Below are 17597 nucleotides of genomic sequence, written 5' to 3' on the forward strand. Positions count from 1 at the left end.
TTTCACAGGTGCCTTGGGAAAGGGCCCCATGTCCCTGGGCTGCCTCGCGCCCAGGTTTGAACGAGGCTTTCTCCTGAGTCCTCCTCCCTCTAACGTCCTCCTGCCCTCACGAGGGCCCAGAATCCCCCACACCGCTCATCCCTGCCCGGTACAGAAGGAGGGACTCCCACCTCCTGGTCTCACCCACCTCTGCCTTCTGCTCTGCGCCCAGGCCTCAGCTCCGTGTGGCACCAGTGCTGCTGGCACAGTCACAGCCCTTCCCTGCCAGCTAGGTTCCTTCCCGCTCCTTGCTCTCCCCCCTCCATGTCTCAGGGGCTCCCGCTGCTCCCACTGCCAGGGGAGGCAGCCTTGGAGCCTCCAGAACACCCCCTGGATAAGAGCTGTCCCAGGGGTGCAGGGGAGGGGACACAGGCGAGCCCCCACAAGGCAGCACAGCCAGGAGTGCCGGTGGGCCCAGGGGCCAGCATCTGTGGGAAGCTTTAATGGGCACGCACCAGGGAGGGGGCAGAGCTGGCCTGGGGAGGCGCCCCCGTCTGTCACCAGATGAACATGGGCTTGCCATCGTCGTGTGCCAGCTGGCTGAGGCAGGAGAGCAGCAGCAGCCCGTCTGTGAGCATGCTGGGGTGCATGGTCTCCACCAGCACACGCTGCAGGAACTCCAGGGAGTAGGAGCCGCCCTCCGAGGCAGCCAGCTCTGGCCGCTCCCGCAGGATGCCGTAGGCGTTCACCAGCTGCTCTGTCAGTGCCGGGTGCAGCCTCCCGTTGTAGCCCAGGCTCTGCAGCCGGTTCATTATGCTCACGTAGCGCTGTGTGAGCACCTGGCACAACTCCTCATCCAGCTTGTGGTCGCTGGGATTCAGGGAGGCCTGAGGGGACAGGGCACATGAGCAGGTGATCCAGAAGGTCCTGAAGCCCCTCACGTCCCATTCACCACCGGGGACTCAAGACTGAGTGAGGCCAGAGAGCGCAGCTGGGAGTCTGGGGGTGAAGGAGCAATGAGGGGGGCTGCTAGTACCCCATGGCCTGACCCAGGAGACACCAATGGGCGACACTCCCAGTGCCCTTCCTGGCTCCCTGCTGTTCTTTGCAGCCTCCTCTCCTGGCCCCCTCAGCAGCCTGCATACCACTCATGCTGACATGATGGCCCCAGCCTGGAGCCAAGCCCCTCCGTGTCAGCACTGGGGGTCCTGCTGCCTCTGGGTGCCTGGGCCCAGTGCCCGGACAAGGGGCCTGGCAGCAGCTGGGTCATCTTGACCTACTTCTTCATCAGCTGTGTCCTCAGGCAGGCAGTGACTGCGTCCTTCGGCAGCATCTCACCGGGAAGTCAACCCCTCCTCCTCACCCCTCCTGTGTGGCCTCCTGGACATGTGACCTGGACAGTCACACAGGACCCCATGCTCAGAAGGGCCCCTCACTCAGCTTGAAGCTCTGCTGTAGTCATCTTGAAGTCCCTCACAATGTCTCACAAGGAGCCCTGTATTTTCATTTGCATGATCCTGCAAATTATGTGCCTGCCACACAAGCAGCTGCCCCCAGGCCCGCAGAGCTGCGCGGTGAAGTGGTAGTTGGGTGGGGTGTCTCCCTGCCTGAGCCTTCCTGCCGTTCCCACTGCTCCAGCTCTCAGGGCCAGGGCTGACCTGCAAAGCTCACTTCCTTCCAGCGCTCCCTACATGCCTTCAAGGCTGGTTCCTGACCTGCTGGGAATGCCCTGACAGACTGCTCAGGCATCACCTTCTTGTCTTCTCCCCAAATGGTCATGTGAGCGGAGCTCTGGGTTCATGGCTGGGCTCAGCCAAAGTGACCCTTGACCTCTTGCAGGTGTACACGGAGCCCTGTGTCTGGCTCCTTTGTTGCCTGGTCAGCACTAGGTCAGACCTGTCCCCCTGACTCTGGGCACCTCTTGACCCCCGAGTTCTCCCTCCGTTCACTTGTACCCAGGCCCCACGTCAGAAGGACTGCAGGAGCTCAGCCAACATCAGTGGGAAAGCAAGCGAGCCTGTCATGTTGGGATGTCATGGAGTACTGTGGGTGGGCAGCTTTACATGCTGGCCCACTGGGGACATTGACACCCATGGCCTATTCAACCCAGGGCTGTGCTGTGCCAGGCCCAGTGCAGAGTCCTAGACATGACAGAAACTCATCAGTGAGCAGACTGCACCCACCCTGCCAGCGTGTGGGTTGAGATGGGGCCGGGCTGCCCCAGCAAGTGACCCCCTGAGAGTGGGGGGGACCAGCACCCAGGGTGGGGAGCAGGGGGCATGGTCACAGGCCCTGAGAAACAGGGCTGAGCAGAGCAGGCAGGCAGGGCCCTGCCCCGAAGGGGCGGACATGCCTGCTGGGCTCTGTGGTTCTAACTGACCACTGTAAGGGAGCGGGGAGAAGCTGGCATGAGAGAGTATCCATCCTGCAGAAACTCTCGAGCACTCCCCTCCCCTGGCACTGTACCCCGTGATGGGATTAGAGTGAGCAAAGACTCTCTGAGGAGAGGAACAGGACTGCGAGCGCTGCTGCTGGGGAGCCACTGAGTCAGCCTCAGGGAGGACATCCTGGAGTGAGAAGGCACTGGGCTGAGGTCTGAAGGACGAGGACAATAGGAGAGAACATTCCAGGCCCAGGAGCAGTATGCATGGCATGGAAGATGCCAGGGGGCTGAGCACAGAGTGAGGGGCCTATGAGGAAAGCCAATTCAAAGGCTGCTTCTGTCACCACACTGGGTCTGAGCCTGTTTCCCTGCTGTGACACCGCCTGACAGGGATGTTTTGAGGACTAAAGGAAATGTGTCCAGGGGGCGCTGAGCACAGCACCTGTGCTGGTCAGCACCTCCAGGTGGGGGTCCCAACGCTATGGGACACATCAGTGGGCTCTCACACTGAACAGAGCTGTGCTTCAAATGGATAGAGAAGGAAGGGAGTGAGTGGGGTGTTGACATTTGCTGGGGTGAGGCCAGGATGTGGGTGGGAGGCGATGGCAGACCCCTCTGTCAGGCCCCAGCTCCCACCTGCAAACTCTCCTGCCCCACCATAGCACGCACCGCCTCATGCTCCTCTAGCATCACTATCTGTGGTTTTTCTCGTTCAGGACGCCTCCCCAGGAGAGAGCAGAGACTGTGTCTGTTTGGCATGCACTTGGCATACCCTGAATACTCATTCTAGTCAGGTGTGAACAGATGGAGGGGCAAGGGGAGCTGTGGACTAGTAAAGTGATAGAGGTTTGGACTGGGGGTTGGAGTGGCAGACAAGTGGATGCAGACATGTACGTGGGAAAAATCTTTAGTGGGAAAACCAGTAGGATCTGGCATTGGATCAGATGTGGAGGAGAGAACAGGGATGACCAAACATGCACACCATGCAGTCTTTCCGTCCTGGTGCACGACATTGACCACATGCTCAGTGATAAAGGAAATGGCAACAAACGTCACAGAATCAGTGTGGCACAGCCCTTGTTCTCTGAACACAGAGCAAGAGCTTCAGAAATCAACCATAAAAGGACAGCCAAACGCCTCTGAGATGAGGGAAAGTGCATCCTAACTGACTCACGGGTTAGAGAGGAAATCCAGTGCAGTTAGTGAAGTAGTTAAACCTGAACAGCCCAGGCCTGCCTGTCCGGCCCATGGGACGCAGCCAGAGCAAGCTCTGAGGCAGCCTGAAGACGCAGCAGACGGAGGACTGCTCTATAGCTGCTGCGTGTGAACCAGCTGGTAAACAACAGACCCTCTCCCTCTGCCCGGGATCCTGTCCCACCGTCCACTCTGGCTGGGGTTCCTGTTGTAAATATTTTGGATATCTCCCTGCTCTAAATGCATTTCTTTAAAAACAAAACAGATGTAAAATAAAATGACTTAGGTGCTCAACCCCAAACAGAAAAAACAAATCTAAAGGCAGCAGAAGGATGAAAATAATAAAGGACAGAAACGAGGAGACAGAATCCAAAGAATCAACAGAGAGGATTAGCAAGGCAAAGTGGAAACACCACTGAAGAGGACAGGTCCCTGTTCCCTTAAGTAATGAAACCCGCTGAGACCACGTGTCCCGCCATCCTGCACCAGGTCCTGACGTCACTACGTTCTAGCCAATGGGATGAAGATTGTGAGTTCCGCCCCCTGGGCCTGCAGTCCGGACCTCCCGAACCTGACAAGTGCGAGGGGTGGGCAGCAGGGCCCTACGATTAACATCTGTAACATCTGGCTTATTGAAGCTCCTGCATTTCCAAAGCAGTTTGGCACCGTTTCTAAAAGAGCAGTAAAGCTAGAAGTCATAAATAGCAGCAAACAACATCCCAGTGCAATAAAAAAACACCAGGAATTGGTGTGGTTTATGATCAAGAGAAAAGGGCCAGTGGAAAAAAAACATGTTATAATCTCAATGAGAGGCAGACAAAAAAGCATTCTAAAAAATTAAATATTTGTCCATGATTCAGAAAAATAACCAAAAACTCTGGGGAAGAGGGAAAGCTTCTTAAGCTGATGTGGCAGATGCTGAACCCGGCTCCTCTGGCTTCTGTCTAGTGCCTTCTTGAACTCTAAGAGTCTGGAAGCTAAAAATCACGTTTTCCAGACTCCCTTGTGGCTTAGGTAGCCCTGGGACCTGGGATTCTGCCCAGCAGATGCCTGAGGATGGAACTCGCAGGTGGAAGTGAATGCCTGTGGGGAGCAGGTTTTGGGGAGAGTGCAGTGGCTGACTATGCACTGGTTCTTCAGTGCAGCTGTACCAAATTTTGGGCATCGGACTGAGTGGCTGCCTGCTGTCTGGGGCAAATCCCTGGTGTGTCCACTAGGAAAGTCTGGTGTGCTGGCATTTTTACTGGCTGTATAGCAAACAAGTCCAATTTTGTATCCTTCCCCGAGCTTCTGTGACCACCCAGACATTTATAATAAGCTCCTTTGTGCTTCCATTGGCTAGTATGGACTCTCTTGTCTGCAACTGAGAACTCCGACTGACTCGCCTGGAGAATATCTGGCAAAAAGCCTGGGACACACATCCTACCTCATGGGAAGACTAGAGAGTGTGTTCCTAGTCAAGTCAGAAATAGGATGAGGTTGCCGCATTGTCTGCTGCTTTTAAATACTGTACAATATGATTATCTATGTAGGAAAGCCAAGATGATATACAGGCTATGCCACCTAGTAGGAGGGTTTGGCAAGGTAGCCACATAACAGATCATTACACAAAAATCCAAAACATTTTTGCAGGCCAGGGAGTGGGACCCAGGAGGACATCAGGGGGCATCATGGGCCCAGCTGGACAGTCACGAGGTAGCACCCTCAGTCCCCCTCACTGATACAGCTGGACTCAGGGATTCCTAGGAGTGGGGTGTCAAAAGGAAGGCAGCTCAGAGCATCTCCCACAAAGCAGAAGACCTTTGCAACTGGGTAGAAGAGGTGACAGGCATGAGCATTGGAACACTTTTGGTTGGGCTTAAAAGATGGCACAACTGCAAACTTACAAAAAATGACGGTCAAGTTCAGTGAAAAAAGCCAATGAGTCCTCATTGAAAAAGGCGCTGTATTAAAGCTTTTTGGTGGTAAATGTTACCGCATTTGAAAAGCCCACAACCCTGGTTTGGACAGGACCACATGTGATCAGGTTCAGTGGGTCCGCACAGAATTTAGGGAATGCAGCAACCACCAGCATTTAGAGTTCCCATGCAGAAAAACAAACAAGATGTTTTGATGAAGGGAAATAAAAGGTTGGGGAAAGTAAACTCAGATGCAGACAGAAACCAGCAAATGGTGCAGCCAAGCCGGCAGGATGGCCCTGAGACCAGGATGTATCTTTATGATCCCCAGAAGTGACCAGAGGTCAGTCACCCTGCAGTGGGCCCTGCAGAGGGCCAGCCGGGGGTATCCATGTGGGTCCCGAAGGCAGCGTCCCTGAACATGGGCTCCAGAGGAGCTTCTCTCGAAAGCTCGGGCACAAGCATGTGACCCTGGCAGCGCCCATCATTGCCGATGGAAGGTGAGTGGGCCAAAGGCTCTGGAATTGGTGACAGTGGCCGTTGGGCAGAATGACCAGAGGAGGGTTGTGGTGAGAGCCACAGGCTCCCGAGAGGCCACCAAGATGGTGGCAGAGGCCCTGGCTCAGGGGGTGCCAAGCTCCCCGACTTCCTCACACATCAGAAACAATCGCCTTACTACATTCTGCTTTCCTCTTCCTGCCTCTTCTCTAAAGAGTCGCCACTTAGTTCTGTGACTTACATTCTACGACACAGCGATAACTCGCAGAAGGGCAGGGGAGCCGGGGACACAGGCCTTATGCAGGTAAGTCCCACACCAAAGGTCGATGGGTTTTTATCTTCTTCGATTTAAACGGGCATTTTCAAACAGTAGGACATGTCTTTTCATGGAGATGTAACTACCTAATTTCTATGTGGGCAACTAGACTTGTGCTTATAAGTAAATGTGGTCTTTGCTAACTAGATGCAGCATTCCAGAGACATAAGAACGTGCTTTTAACTCGTCACTTGCCCAGTTTCAAACAGCCATGGCCAGTCTGTACTCACGATCGGTACTCACGATCGTGACACTACAGTGGCTCGGGGGGCCTGGACACAAGTCAAGGATGGTCAAACCAAACCTGACCCAAGTGGGCCCATGGACATGAACAAGAGAAACAGCAGGTGTGTAGAAACTGACACCCTAGTGATATGTGACTTCCCCAGTCCCATCTGTAAGTCAATGCAAAACTAAAAATGTGAACTAGATAGACTGATCCTAAAATTCACGCTGAAGAGCGAAGGGCCAAGAGGAACCGAGACAATCTGGAAGAAGAGACGCCCAGACTCGGTCACCCTGCTGTGAGGAGATCAGAGGGGCTGGGGAGCCCCCCCAGCGCACATGGGACTGGGAGAGGGGACTGACAGCTCAGCTTTGCCCGCCACAGCTCCAGCCTCAAGCAAGACACAGAGAGTACAAACGATAAAGGAATAGGTGGGTAATTCGGCCACATTAAAATTAAAGACCAAAGGCACCTTAACAAAAGGAAAAGGCAAGCTCAAACCTGGACGTGCACGAACCCACTGTAACCAGAGTTGGTCCTGACCAATCCCACACCCAGGTCTACGGCGCGCGGACAGGGACAGCCTTAGAGCAGGTGGCCGGAATTCAGAGGGCTATTTCCCAAGGGAAGCCCACCAGACCGAAAGGCAGCGAAGTACACACACTGGCTTCTTCAGGCGGGGCGCTGGCGCAGTGGGCAAAGGGGCCCGCATGCGCTCATTCCGGACAGTGGCTCCTGGGCTTGCAGCCCAGCACAGCCTGCACCCTATTGTCTCCAGGTCCTCCGTGCCTGGGAGACAAGCATGCTTGGAAAGCATCGTCCTCTGGCCTCCGCTTCCCTGACAGGAGCAGGCTCAGAGGGCCACGTGCTGAGCCTCAGTCTGAGGTCTCTGGCCAGGAGGCAGACAGCTGCTCAGAGGCTCCAGGACCTGTCTCCATGTGCCCCCCAGAGACCCCTGAGGACACTGAGAGGGCAGAGGAGAACGTGTGGGCTCTGCCAGTCTGGGAAAGGCCCTGGGAGGCCATTGCAGCGGCAAAGGGGGAGAGCACAGGTCTGACGGCACTCAGGACCCTCCCCTGCCCTGTTCTCTGGGATGGCCTTGCAGCTGGGGTCACAGGCGCCTGCTGCTGGACGCCCTGGACACCTGCAGGCCAGCTGGGCTGAGCACGGCACCTCCTCCTTCCCCAGGTGCCCTCAGTGCCGCGGGGCTCGCCTGGCTGGCTCGGGCCAGCTTGCTCCCCACTGCTGCCAGGTGCTGGGCAGGCCCTGGCGATGAGTGGAGATGGCAGCACCCACCTGGATGATCTTCTCGGGAATGTTGGAGACAGTGAAGCCGTAGAGGCGCACGCGCTCGGGAAAGATGCTGGATAGGATCCTGCGGTCCAACTGGAAGGCGATCTCCCCCACCAGCCGCTCCCAAGCCAGTGGCTTGGGCTCTGGGAGCAACAGGAGTGGAGGGAGTGGTCAGCAGCTGCGGTCAGCAGCCCAGGCCGGTGCCCAGAAGCTCCTGAGGGTGGCAGGGGCCCCCAGACCCGTGTGAACCAGCTGTGGCACTCACCTCGGTGGCTGTCTGGGAACTTGCTGGTCTTGCGGTGAGCCAGCTTCCGCTCCAAATCCAGGATGCTTTTCCGAGATGTTTCAGTGACCCGTGGGCCGCGGGGGTCGTTGACAGAGGCCGGGGAGGAGGAGGTTCGAGGTGGGGAGTGGGGATTGCGTGGAGGTGAGTGGGAGGTGGGCGAGGGCCTGGTGGGGGAGTGGGGAGTGCGCTGAGCAATGTGGGTGGTACTTGAGGTGCAGTTGGTAGCAGCTTGGGGGGTGGGAGTGGGGGCAGAGGGGAGGACTGTGACGGTGCGGGTGGCAGTTGAGGAGGTGGGGACAGAGGCAATAACCGCTTGCCCCTGGGGGGCACCAGGCTGCGTTTGGGCATCTGAGGTGCCATAGAAGAAGGCCTTCGTGGGGCCAGCCGTGCCTTCTGTGGCCACAGGAGTGGAGGTCTGGATGGGAGCACCCACAAATGTCACGCTGAGGGGCTCCTGGTCCTGGGTCAGCTGGGGGTGCTCGGCGGAGAGAGGTACTAGTGACAAGGTGGGTGCAGAAAGGAGGGGAGGGTAAGAGCAGGGCGGGAGCCGGGACTGGCCTGGCAGGGCCCCCCCCTGTACCAGTTACCTTTGACGTTGGCAGCGGGTCTCCCATCAGCTGACGGATGGGGTCCAGAGGGGCATCCGCGGAGTGGCTCTGCCAGCTGTGCCCTCGGGGCCTCTGATGGCACCAGATTGCTCATGGGGTTGGCTAGGTTCTGAGAGACGCCTAGAGGGGCAGCCGTGGAGGTGAGAAGGGGGCTGCCCAGAGATATGGCCAGGGGGCCTGCCAGCAGGCTGTTTGCAGTCAGGGGGCCAGTGGAAGGCAGGCCCAGGGAGCTGGCCAGTGTGCCCGCCGTGGGCACTGACATGGGGCTGGTCAGGTGGCTGTTTGGAATCAGGGGGCCAGTGGAAGGCAGGCCCAGGGAGCTGGCCAGTGTGCCCGCCGTGGGCACTGACATGGGGCTGGTCAGGTGGCTGTTTGCAGTCAGGGGGCCAGTGGAAGGCAGGCCCAGGGAGCTGGACAGTGTGCCCACCATGGGCACTGACATGGGGCTGCTCAGGTGGCTGGTGAGTGGGCTGTTCTGTGACATGGACCCTGGGCAGGGCAGCAGTGCACTGAAAGGGCCCGTCAGTGGGCTCACGATGGAGCCTGCTGGGGGGATGGGCTGTGGGCTGTTTAGCATGTCGGCCAGGGGTGCTAGGGCTACAATCCCCACTTCTTCCAGGACGGGCTCATTTGTTGTTGTCAGAGATGGGGGCAGGAAGACACCTGGGGGACACAGAGAAAGCATTGAGAGCCCAGGCGGGTCCTTGGGGGAGGTCCGGGCTCAAGGTGCCCATCTGCTCTGATGAGCTGACTGACCTCTCTGAGCTTCACCATGTAGGTGGACTTTCCACAGCTGCCTACCCCTCAGAAGTGCCCACTGCTGACCCCTCGCCAACTCCCAGTTGGCCTAGTTGACCCCTCTGTTCCCTGGCAGGGAGGAGTGGGCCTCTGTCCTCTCGGGGACAGCTGAGCCTCACCAGGTGGAAGACCATCAGGGAGGCCAGAGCTAGAACTGGCGTGAAGCTTCACATGATGCTAAAGGTGTACCCAGGCCTGTGGGTGGCCCCTGCCTACCGGGAACAGTGAGGGCAGAACCGGAGGTTGATGGGCCCAGACACTCCCTTCTCACTCTAAGACCTGTTGTGCGGGCCTGGCAGCCAATGTCCTTGGATTCCTGAGAAGCAGAGGGCCGTTGCGAGACCACTGTCTGGGGCAGAAGGCACCTAGGGGCACAGCAGGTGGGGTGAGGGTGCAGGGAAGGTTTTCATGAGTGTGCAATTTAATTGAAAATGTGTACTCTTTTGTTATAAAAGCAGTGCATGCTCCTAGGGAGAGAATAGAACTACAGAAAAGTAAACACATATCAGAGGGGCAGCTGGATGTCTCAGTTGATTAGAGTACGAACTCTTAACAACAAGATTGAGGGTTCAATTCTCAGATGGGATGGTGGGCTGCGCCCCCTGCAACTAAAGACTGAAATCAGCAACTGGACTTGGAGCTGAGCTGCGTGCTCCACAACTAGATTGAAGGACAACGACTTGGAGCTGATGGGCCCTGGAGAAACACACTGTTCCCCAACATTCCTGAATAAAAAAAGAAAGACAAGATGATCCTATAAAAACAAAACCAAAAACATATCAGACCCCCAGCAGTCAGATTCCAGAGCTCCGCATTGCCTAGAAGAGTTTGTCCGCCTGTTTATGTAGATGGGGTCCACGAAGACGCTCTTTAAAGAGCTGCTTGTAAGCACTTGCAGCGTTGCTGGCCTTCTGGTGTCTGTCACAGCCACTGTGCTCTGCTGCCGCTGGGGGAAGCGCACAACATGGAGACAGACGCCCCAGGGTGCGTGCACACTAGGGTTTCAACTTCGCGCACTTTCCGCCTGTGGTGAGATAATGTTCTTCTTCTGATTTTCTTCCATTTAAAAACATAAAATCCATTCTTAGCTCCCAGGCCACACACACAGGGATGGCGCCACGGCCATGTCCGTCACCCATGTCCTTGTGACCACAGTCCTATGACCCTGTTCTTCTCACGGCCCCACACACCACTGCTTCCAGGAGCATGGTGCTGAGAACCAGCCCTTCCTTACGTGGCTGCCGTGGCCTCCATCTTGTGCACGAACATGTCCCAACTGCTGGGCATTTAAGTTGATTGCAACGTTCCCAGTGAGAAATCTACCACATAAACCTGTGTTGTTGGTTTCCCCTGAAACAGACATGTTGGCAGTTCGTGCTGCACACTGCCAACCACCCTTGTGTAAGGCCGGCAGGAAGTCCTGACGGCCGCGTGTGAAGTCCCTGGGCGCGGAGCTCCAACCTCTGCTGAAGCCACTGCACAGCATTTGGCACCACGCCCCGCCACTGTACTTTCGTTTTCAGTTTTGCTATTTTTTTCCAAACAAGGAGATTTAAATTGCATAATCAAATCCACCAGTGTTTTCTTTTATGATGTCTTGTTTTGGCTTTTTGGAAATTTTTGCTTTCGGACCGAAGAGATGGTAAAGTGGTGGGTAGACGGAAGCAGCCCACGGAGAGGAAGCAGGTGGCTGAGGGGAGGATGGCCAAGAGCCTGGTGGGGAAGAGGGGGCCGTGGGCAGTGGAGGTCGGCGTGAGGGGTTGCCCTTTGTGGCCGCTTTCCTCTAAGGAGAGCAGGGTCTGGATGACGGAGAGGACCACTTGGGCGGCGTCTTCAGGAGGGCGGGAGCGGTCGTCGTGGGTCACCTGTCCTGCACAGCCAAGGAGACACACAGTACCATGCCTCGCTCACAGTACCACCGGGTCCTCACAGGGTCTGACCCAGGTGCTCTGGCTTCCGCCTCACTGATCTTCCGCCCCCACAGGTCTCCGCCATGTCCCTCAAAGATGTGTCTGGGGTATTGTCCCCACTCACCGTCTCAGTCCATTTCCTTCTCTTCCCTCCTACTCCCTCTCCACCTGGGCTTTCCCTTTCCTTCCACCCGAACTCTCATCGGGGCACCGGCAACTCCACGTTGCAGAACCCAACGCTCTACTTGCAGGACTCATCTTACTTGCTGGTGACCTTCACACAGAGGAGCGCTCCTCCCGTTGAAACCCGTCTTGGTTTGGCGTCCAGGTCCCTGGTCACCTGGCTTCCTGTGGGTGCTGCTGGTCCCAGCTCATCTGCCTTCCTTGGGGCAGCCCCAAGCCCCCCCTTGAGTCTGCTCTTCCGCAGGGAGCTGATGTAGTTTGGGCACAGGGGACCAGCGAACGCTCCACACGTGCCTTCGGTAGGGCCCCAGACCACGCCCCCAGTGGACTGACCCACTTCTTCCCAGGGTTCTGCTGGGGCCTCCTGCTCGCCACTCCTCCAGCTCCCTCTGCTGCCCTGGCATGCTGTCAGTGGGCATGTCTGCCCTTGCAGTAGCCCAGGCCCCAAACAGTGTAGCCAGCCCCAGCAGAGTCCTTCATTTGCACCCGCCTCAGGTCTGTTTGCACTTCAGACGTGTGCAGAACGAAGCCCGCGAACCACCAACACCGCCTGCCCGGGTCCACACTATTACTCGGCACGCAAGGCTGGTCTGATGCCGGCCTTCCCCCTCAAACAGCAGCCAGAGTGTTCGGGTTAAAATGCCCACCAGTTCACCATCTCATTTTAAGTGCGGGTCGTTCAAGGCCCCCTGCCCAGGCGGGGACAGAGGGGAGGGCAGCCAAGGTGGCCGGGATCTCAGCGGGTGGCTGGAGGGGTCGAGGGGCCGGGGTGGGCCCTGAGCAAGTGTGGGAGCTGGTCCAGGTACTGAGCGGAGGGCGGGGTCCTGGTGGGCGGGGCTAGAGTACCTACGGGGCGGGGCCTGGACGGGGCGGAGCCCTAGGTTTGGGCCGGAAGATGGAGAGACTGGTGAGCGCAGGCCGCTGGAGCTGAGGGTTCCGAGAGCGCGGAGGCAGCGGGAGGGGGGAGAGAGGCAGGATGGGCTGGGTCCTGGGGGTGACAGGTTCTGAGGGGACGGCCCCTGAGCAGTGGGAAAGGGTCCGGAGAGGGCGGGTTCTGGGGCGGTGAGAGGCTCTGGGAAGACGGGGGCAGCGGGGGCAGCAGCCCGTTCTCGCAGCGGTCACCGTTACGTGACCGGAGCACGCAGTCCGGCGCTCACCCTCGGCCCGCCGTCCTCCACCTTCCGCCTGCGAGCCAGGGCGAGCTCCGAGCAGGCCGTCAGCCCTGCCGCCCTAACCCTCCGGCCCAGGCCGATTCCGCCACAGCCGCGTGCGCCGACTGCCTCCCACTCGGGTTACCCACTCTGCCACCGAGTCGTACCTTCTGCCTCTTCCAAGGTCACTGCCGGCCACGTGGGTCAGAGCCTGTGCAGCCCGCTCCTACCGGCCTCTCTTCCCTCTCCAGCCGGCAGCCCAGCTGGTCTCCGGCTGAGTGGCCCTTGGCGCCACCTGCCCGCATCCCCGCCCACCAAGCGCCGCTGGAGAAGGTAGGTGGCCGCTGCCTCTATTTTCACTCTATTTCACACCTTCCCCATCTTCCTGTCTCCACCTTGCCCTCAGATATGGACATTTTTGCAGAGAAATTTGAAGCCATGCTTCTGGATTGCGCAGCTTGCCACCTGGCACTCTGGCTCACCCTTCCCTTCCGCCTTCTCTTCCTTGACCCAGGACGAGATGCCCTTTCTTCAGTGAAGCGCAGCCTCTGCTCTGCAAAGCATCCCTTTTCTCTTTCATGTCTTCCAACAGTCTCTCCTGCCTCCTTCCCTCCACAGAGAGACACACTCAGGCCTCTGCCATCTTGAAAAGCAGCCCCGGACTCCGTGGCCCCTCCAGCTACTACTGCCCTTCAGAAGCCATTCTTCACGAGCTAAGTGTCAGCTCACTCTTCACCTCACTCGCCTATGGGAGGGTTGAAATCCCTCTAACCAAGATCATTGACACCAAGTCATTAGCACTTTTTTCTTTTTTCTTTTTTTTACCACTTTTCTCGCTTGACCTCTCCTCAGCCTTTATTCTGTTCACACTGTGCCCCCTTTGCAGCTGTATCTTGGCTCCCATGACAGTACACTTTTGAAGTTTCCCTGTCTCTCTGGATGCTCTTTGCCAGCTTCTCTACCTGTCCTGACTCAGCACTTGTCCCTCAGTCTCCTGTCACTGTATGTACTCTGCTCCACTCAGACGGCCTCACCCCTCACTCAGCTTCTATTATCAACAACTCTGGAGTCTTTTCTCGCTAGCGCGGACCTCTCCTCCGAGGTTCCTGGACGCTCCACGTAGATGTTGTGTGAATGTCTCAAAGTCAGTTTGTCCAAAATACAATGCACTCTCTTCCTCCAAAATTGCGTTTCCTTCTCCCAGTTAATCCTGGGCAAGAGCAGAGAGGCCCACATACTATATGTGAAAACAGTTCAAAATGATCAGTTAAATTACCAGCTAACAGTGTTAAATTATGTTCTTTCTTCTTCCCTGACAAGTAAACCGTTGGAACAACCTGAAAGGACAGGTTTGAATTTAGGATTCTTCTACTCCTTGGAGTTCTATTCCAGGATGTGGTGCTTGGGGAGAACTGGCCCCTGGCCTCTGACCTTCATCCTGAACCCCTTCTCTTCTTGCCCCGGCTTAGTCTTATTCTGCGAGGGGCCTGGCACACGCTAGGAGCACCCACAAGCCAAGCTGCATTTCCTTCTGTGTTCCTCCTAAGTGGGGATGGGCCAGAACTCTGGCTGGAGGGTGTAAGTAGAGCCGTGCATAAGAGTACAAGGCAAGAGAAGGGTGGGCCCAAAAAGAAGAACTGACGGTCAAGTTCATGAGATGAAATCGAAAGTAAGAGCCTGACTCCATGAGGAAGGCCAGTCACAAGGAAAGGCCAAGAGGACAGGCAGGTGAGGAAGTGGTCAAGAAGGATCCTCTGCGGCAAGTACAGGGGTCCACCTTGGCTGGGCATAGGCAGAGTTCTGCAGTCTCAGGAGGTGGCGCCATCACTCACCCACCACCCCAGCCAGAGCAGCAGACGCATTCTGGACTGTCTTTTTTGTCCATCACATCCAAGCAGTTCGTTTTCTTACTAAGTAACTTGAATGGATTTCTCTCCAGAGCTAGTTCACGCCACCCTGTCCCACCTGGATGACGGCAGAGGCCTCAGCCTAAGCCATCTCCCTGCCTCACTCTTGTTGCCTTTGAATCCATTTTCCCCACAGCAGCTAGAATGATCTCTGCGAAGCACAGACATGACTACTCCCTGTCAGAAACCACCAGTGTCTGCTTATTGCATCCTGAGCATGTCACTCGCGGTCCTTGGCCATCTGACCCCTGCTGACCTCTCCAACTGCACTGTTCACCTCTCACTGGCCCCAACACACACAAACTCCCCGACACTCTCCCCACACATGTACACTCAGGAATCCAAGCATCACAAACACCACATTCATTCACACACACATTCACACACTAGCACACGCAATCACATGCTCTCTTGCTAAGGACTCTGAGACAACAGCCAGGTGACTCATACCCCCACTCCACACCCACACCTTCTCTCTCTCACACTCGCACACACGCACTCACTCATCTGTTTCTCATTCCTGCAACCCCAAGTCCAGGCCTTTGCCCAAGTTGCTGTTCCTCCTGGAATGCCCTCCTGGGACGCCCCTCGCCCCCTTCCCCACCAGTTGTCTGGGCTCCTTCACAAAGCCTTTCCGAACTCCTCAGCTTGACCCTTCAGTAGCTGGAAAACCAGAACTGGTCCCAGGATTCTCTTAAGAATCAAACCTTCAAGAAGAAGACTTGCTTGCTTAGCTTGGGAGTAGGGAAACCAGAGTCTAGATCCTTGGAATGGGAGCTCTCTTAGACGTTGTGCCTTCCCGTGCGTATTTGTTTTGTCGCTCAACTGTCGTCTCAGAGTCATGAGCAGTATAGCCTTTCAAACGAGATGGGCCTGTGTGCTTGTGATCAGAAAGGCGACTGTGCAGACCCTTCCCACACCACAGCATGGTGGGATGGCAGAGAACCCAGGGGGTGGGCAGCAGGAGAGGCAGCCTTCAAGAGCAAAGGGAAGACGGCTTTGAGCTGGAGGTGGGACGGAGGGGAAGGAGCCCTGACCCGAGTGGGTTTAGCGTCCTGGTGGGAAGGACAAGTTCTTCATCAGAAATGTGTCTAGGTTGGAGTGAGCTGGGTTCCGGCGACTCGTTGGGACTGCAGGAGCCTCTGAGGGGCACTCCACTGCTGGTGGAGGGTTGAAAGCTGTGTTTGGCAGGCTGGCTGAGGGTACAGGGCAGGGCCCGAGCCAGTCTCGGGGCAGCAGTGACTAAGTTGAGCTGGAGTGGGGGTGGTAAAGGTGCTTTTGGGACTCGAAAATAGGAGGGGTAACAGTCCCAAATGCAGAGGCTCAGAATGATGTGGCACCTAGAAAACCACCTGTGACCTTCCAGACAGCAGAGTGTCGGGGTCCACAGACAAGCTGGGGGCCTTAAGTGGCAGAGACTGAAACAGCACAGCAGAGTCCTGCTCTCAGGAAAATAATGATGATTTCACACTTGACTCCAAACAGAGGGGGGCCCAGCAGGCAAAGTGAAGTGCAGGGCCTGTGACTGGGCAGGTTGCCGCTGGGGTGGGTGGGCTCTGACCATGCACAGAGGAGTCCACCGTGGCCACAAGGGCACACAGCCTTCTCCAGGAGAGGAGGGACGCTGCAGGAGGGAGAGGGCTGTGGATGTAACACAGCGGGCCTTTGGTCACCTCTTAGCCCTGTGTAACTGTCACCAACACACTGTGACCGCCACTGACTCCTATTGCCACACCCTGGCACCTTGCCACCCCCAGAAATTCTCCCTCTGATATCTCCAGTGCCGAGCACTTTCTGCCCACTTTTCCATTCCTCCGGGACCTCCCTTGTTGCCGTCACCACACTCAGCTGAGTGTGTACGGCCTCCCTGGCCTCCGGGTTCAGTCCCTCTGGCCCGGTTCTAACCCCGCAGATCGCTTCAGCTGCTTGTCTGCGAACACCTGTAACCTTTGTCCATTTTCCTGTCTCACCCTACTCAGTCTTCTCCAGCCCCAGGGCCTGTCACACACCTACGAGTCCCACACCTCAAGCTTCAGTCCTAGTCTCTCCTTGGCTTCCAGACCTGGGTTGTCAATTGCCCACTGGCCATCTCTGAATGAGAATGATGGGGGAGGGGACAGGTATGCACAGGGTGAGAGATGATGGAGGAGAGCGGTGGGGAGGTTGACAGTGGGTGACATATGGGGCCCAGTAGGGCAGCACGTTGGGGTTCCAGAGCTGGGAAGTTCTCAGTCTGGGAGCTGCTTGGAAGTTCAGCTGAGGGGAGGACTGTGGGCAGGGGCTCCTACCATCAGGCGGATGACGCTGGGGCCCAGTTTCGCCCTTTTCTCCCTGTGGTCCCGTGTCCTCACCCTCCCCTCACCTGGTGGGCCACTGTCCTGCAGGCATGTTACACTCTATGCCCCTGTCCCCGTGACTCCAAGGCCCAGCACACAGTCGCCTCTTCCCCTCCCACTCTCCTTGAACTCAGGCCTTACGGTTACCCTGGCATTGAGAAGGGCCGGCTGCCACCTCGCCAAGCCCGCCGGTGAACCCGCTGGTGCCCAGGCTTCCCGCCTGTGTCTTGATGGCTGACTTGAGCTCATGATTCTCACAAATAAGACGCACCAGCTTCTTCAGTTCCTCATTTTCCTGCACCAGCTTCTCGATTTGATGCCGAAGCCCCTCATAATTGGTGAGTAGAGACATGCCCCAGGCAGCGGGTAGGGTGCGGCCAGAGGAGGGCACTGCACCTGGAGGCTGCCCGGGCCCCGGCCCTTCCGGGGCTGGAGGAGGGAGGGCGCCAGAGTTTGCAAGTTGCAAGGCTGGCCCAGTGGGTATTGTGAGGTCAGAGGCTGTGCCCTCCTCCTTGTGCCCCGCTCCAACAGGCTCAGTTGTCCATGCCTCCAGGCCTGGCACAGGCCCTGCCTCGGCCTGGAATGTTCTGACCCCTCACTCTCCAGGTGCCGCCTCTGTGAAGCTTCCTCT

At 57.1% G+C, this 17597-nt stretch overlaps 1 protein-coding gene and 1 long non-coding RNA gene across 2 annotated transcripts; one reads left to right on the forward strand and one right to left on the reverse strand.

The window, feature by feature from the left end:
- Positions 1-462: 462 nt before the first annotated feature.
- Positions 463-17318, reverse strand: SPATC1 (spermatogenesis and centriole associated 1; the record flags this gene model as incomplete). Its single annotated transcript, XM_081070878.1, has 5 exons — positions 463-866; positions 7791-7930; positions 8053-8568; positions 8661-9344; positions 17108-17318. The coding sequence occupies 5 exons, from the start codon at positions 17316-17318 to the stop codon at positions 537-539; spliced, it is 1881 nt and encodes a 626-aa protein (XP_080927004.1). The 3' UTR covers positions 463-536.
- Positions 12440-17090, forward strand: LOC308506471. Its single transcript, XR_013994719.1, has 3 exons — positions 12440-12479; positions 12908-13056; positions 13342-17090. It is a non-coding gene; the product is annotated as an uncharacterized lncRNA (long non-coding RNA).
- Positions 17319-17597: the final 279 nt, after the last annotated feature.

The sequence above is a fragment of the Rhinolophus hipposideros genome (assembly GCF_964194185.1).
Source record: "Rhinolophus hipposideros genome assembly, chromosome: 13".
In the NCBI taxonomy this organism is placed as follows: Eukaryota; Metazoa; Chordata; class Mammalia; order Chiroptera; family Rhinolophidae; genus Rhinolophus; species Rhinolophus hipposideros.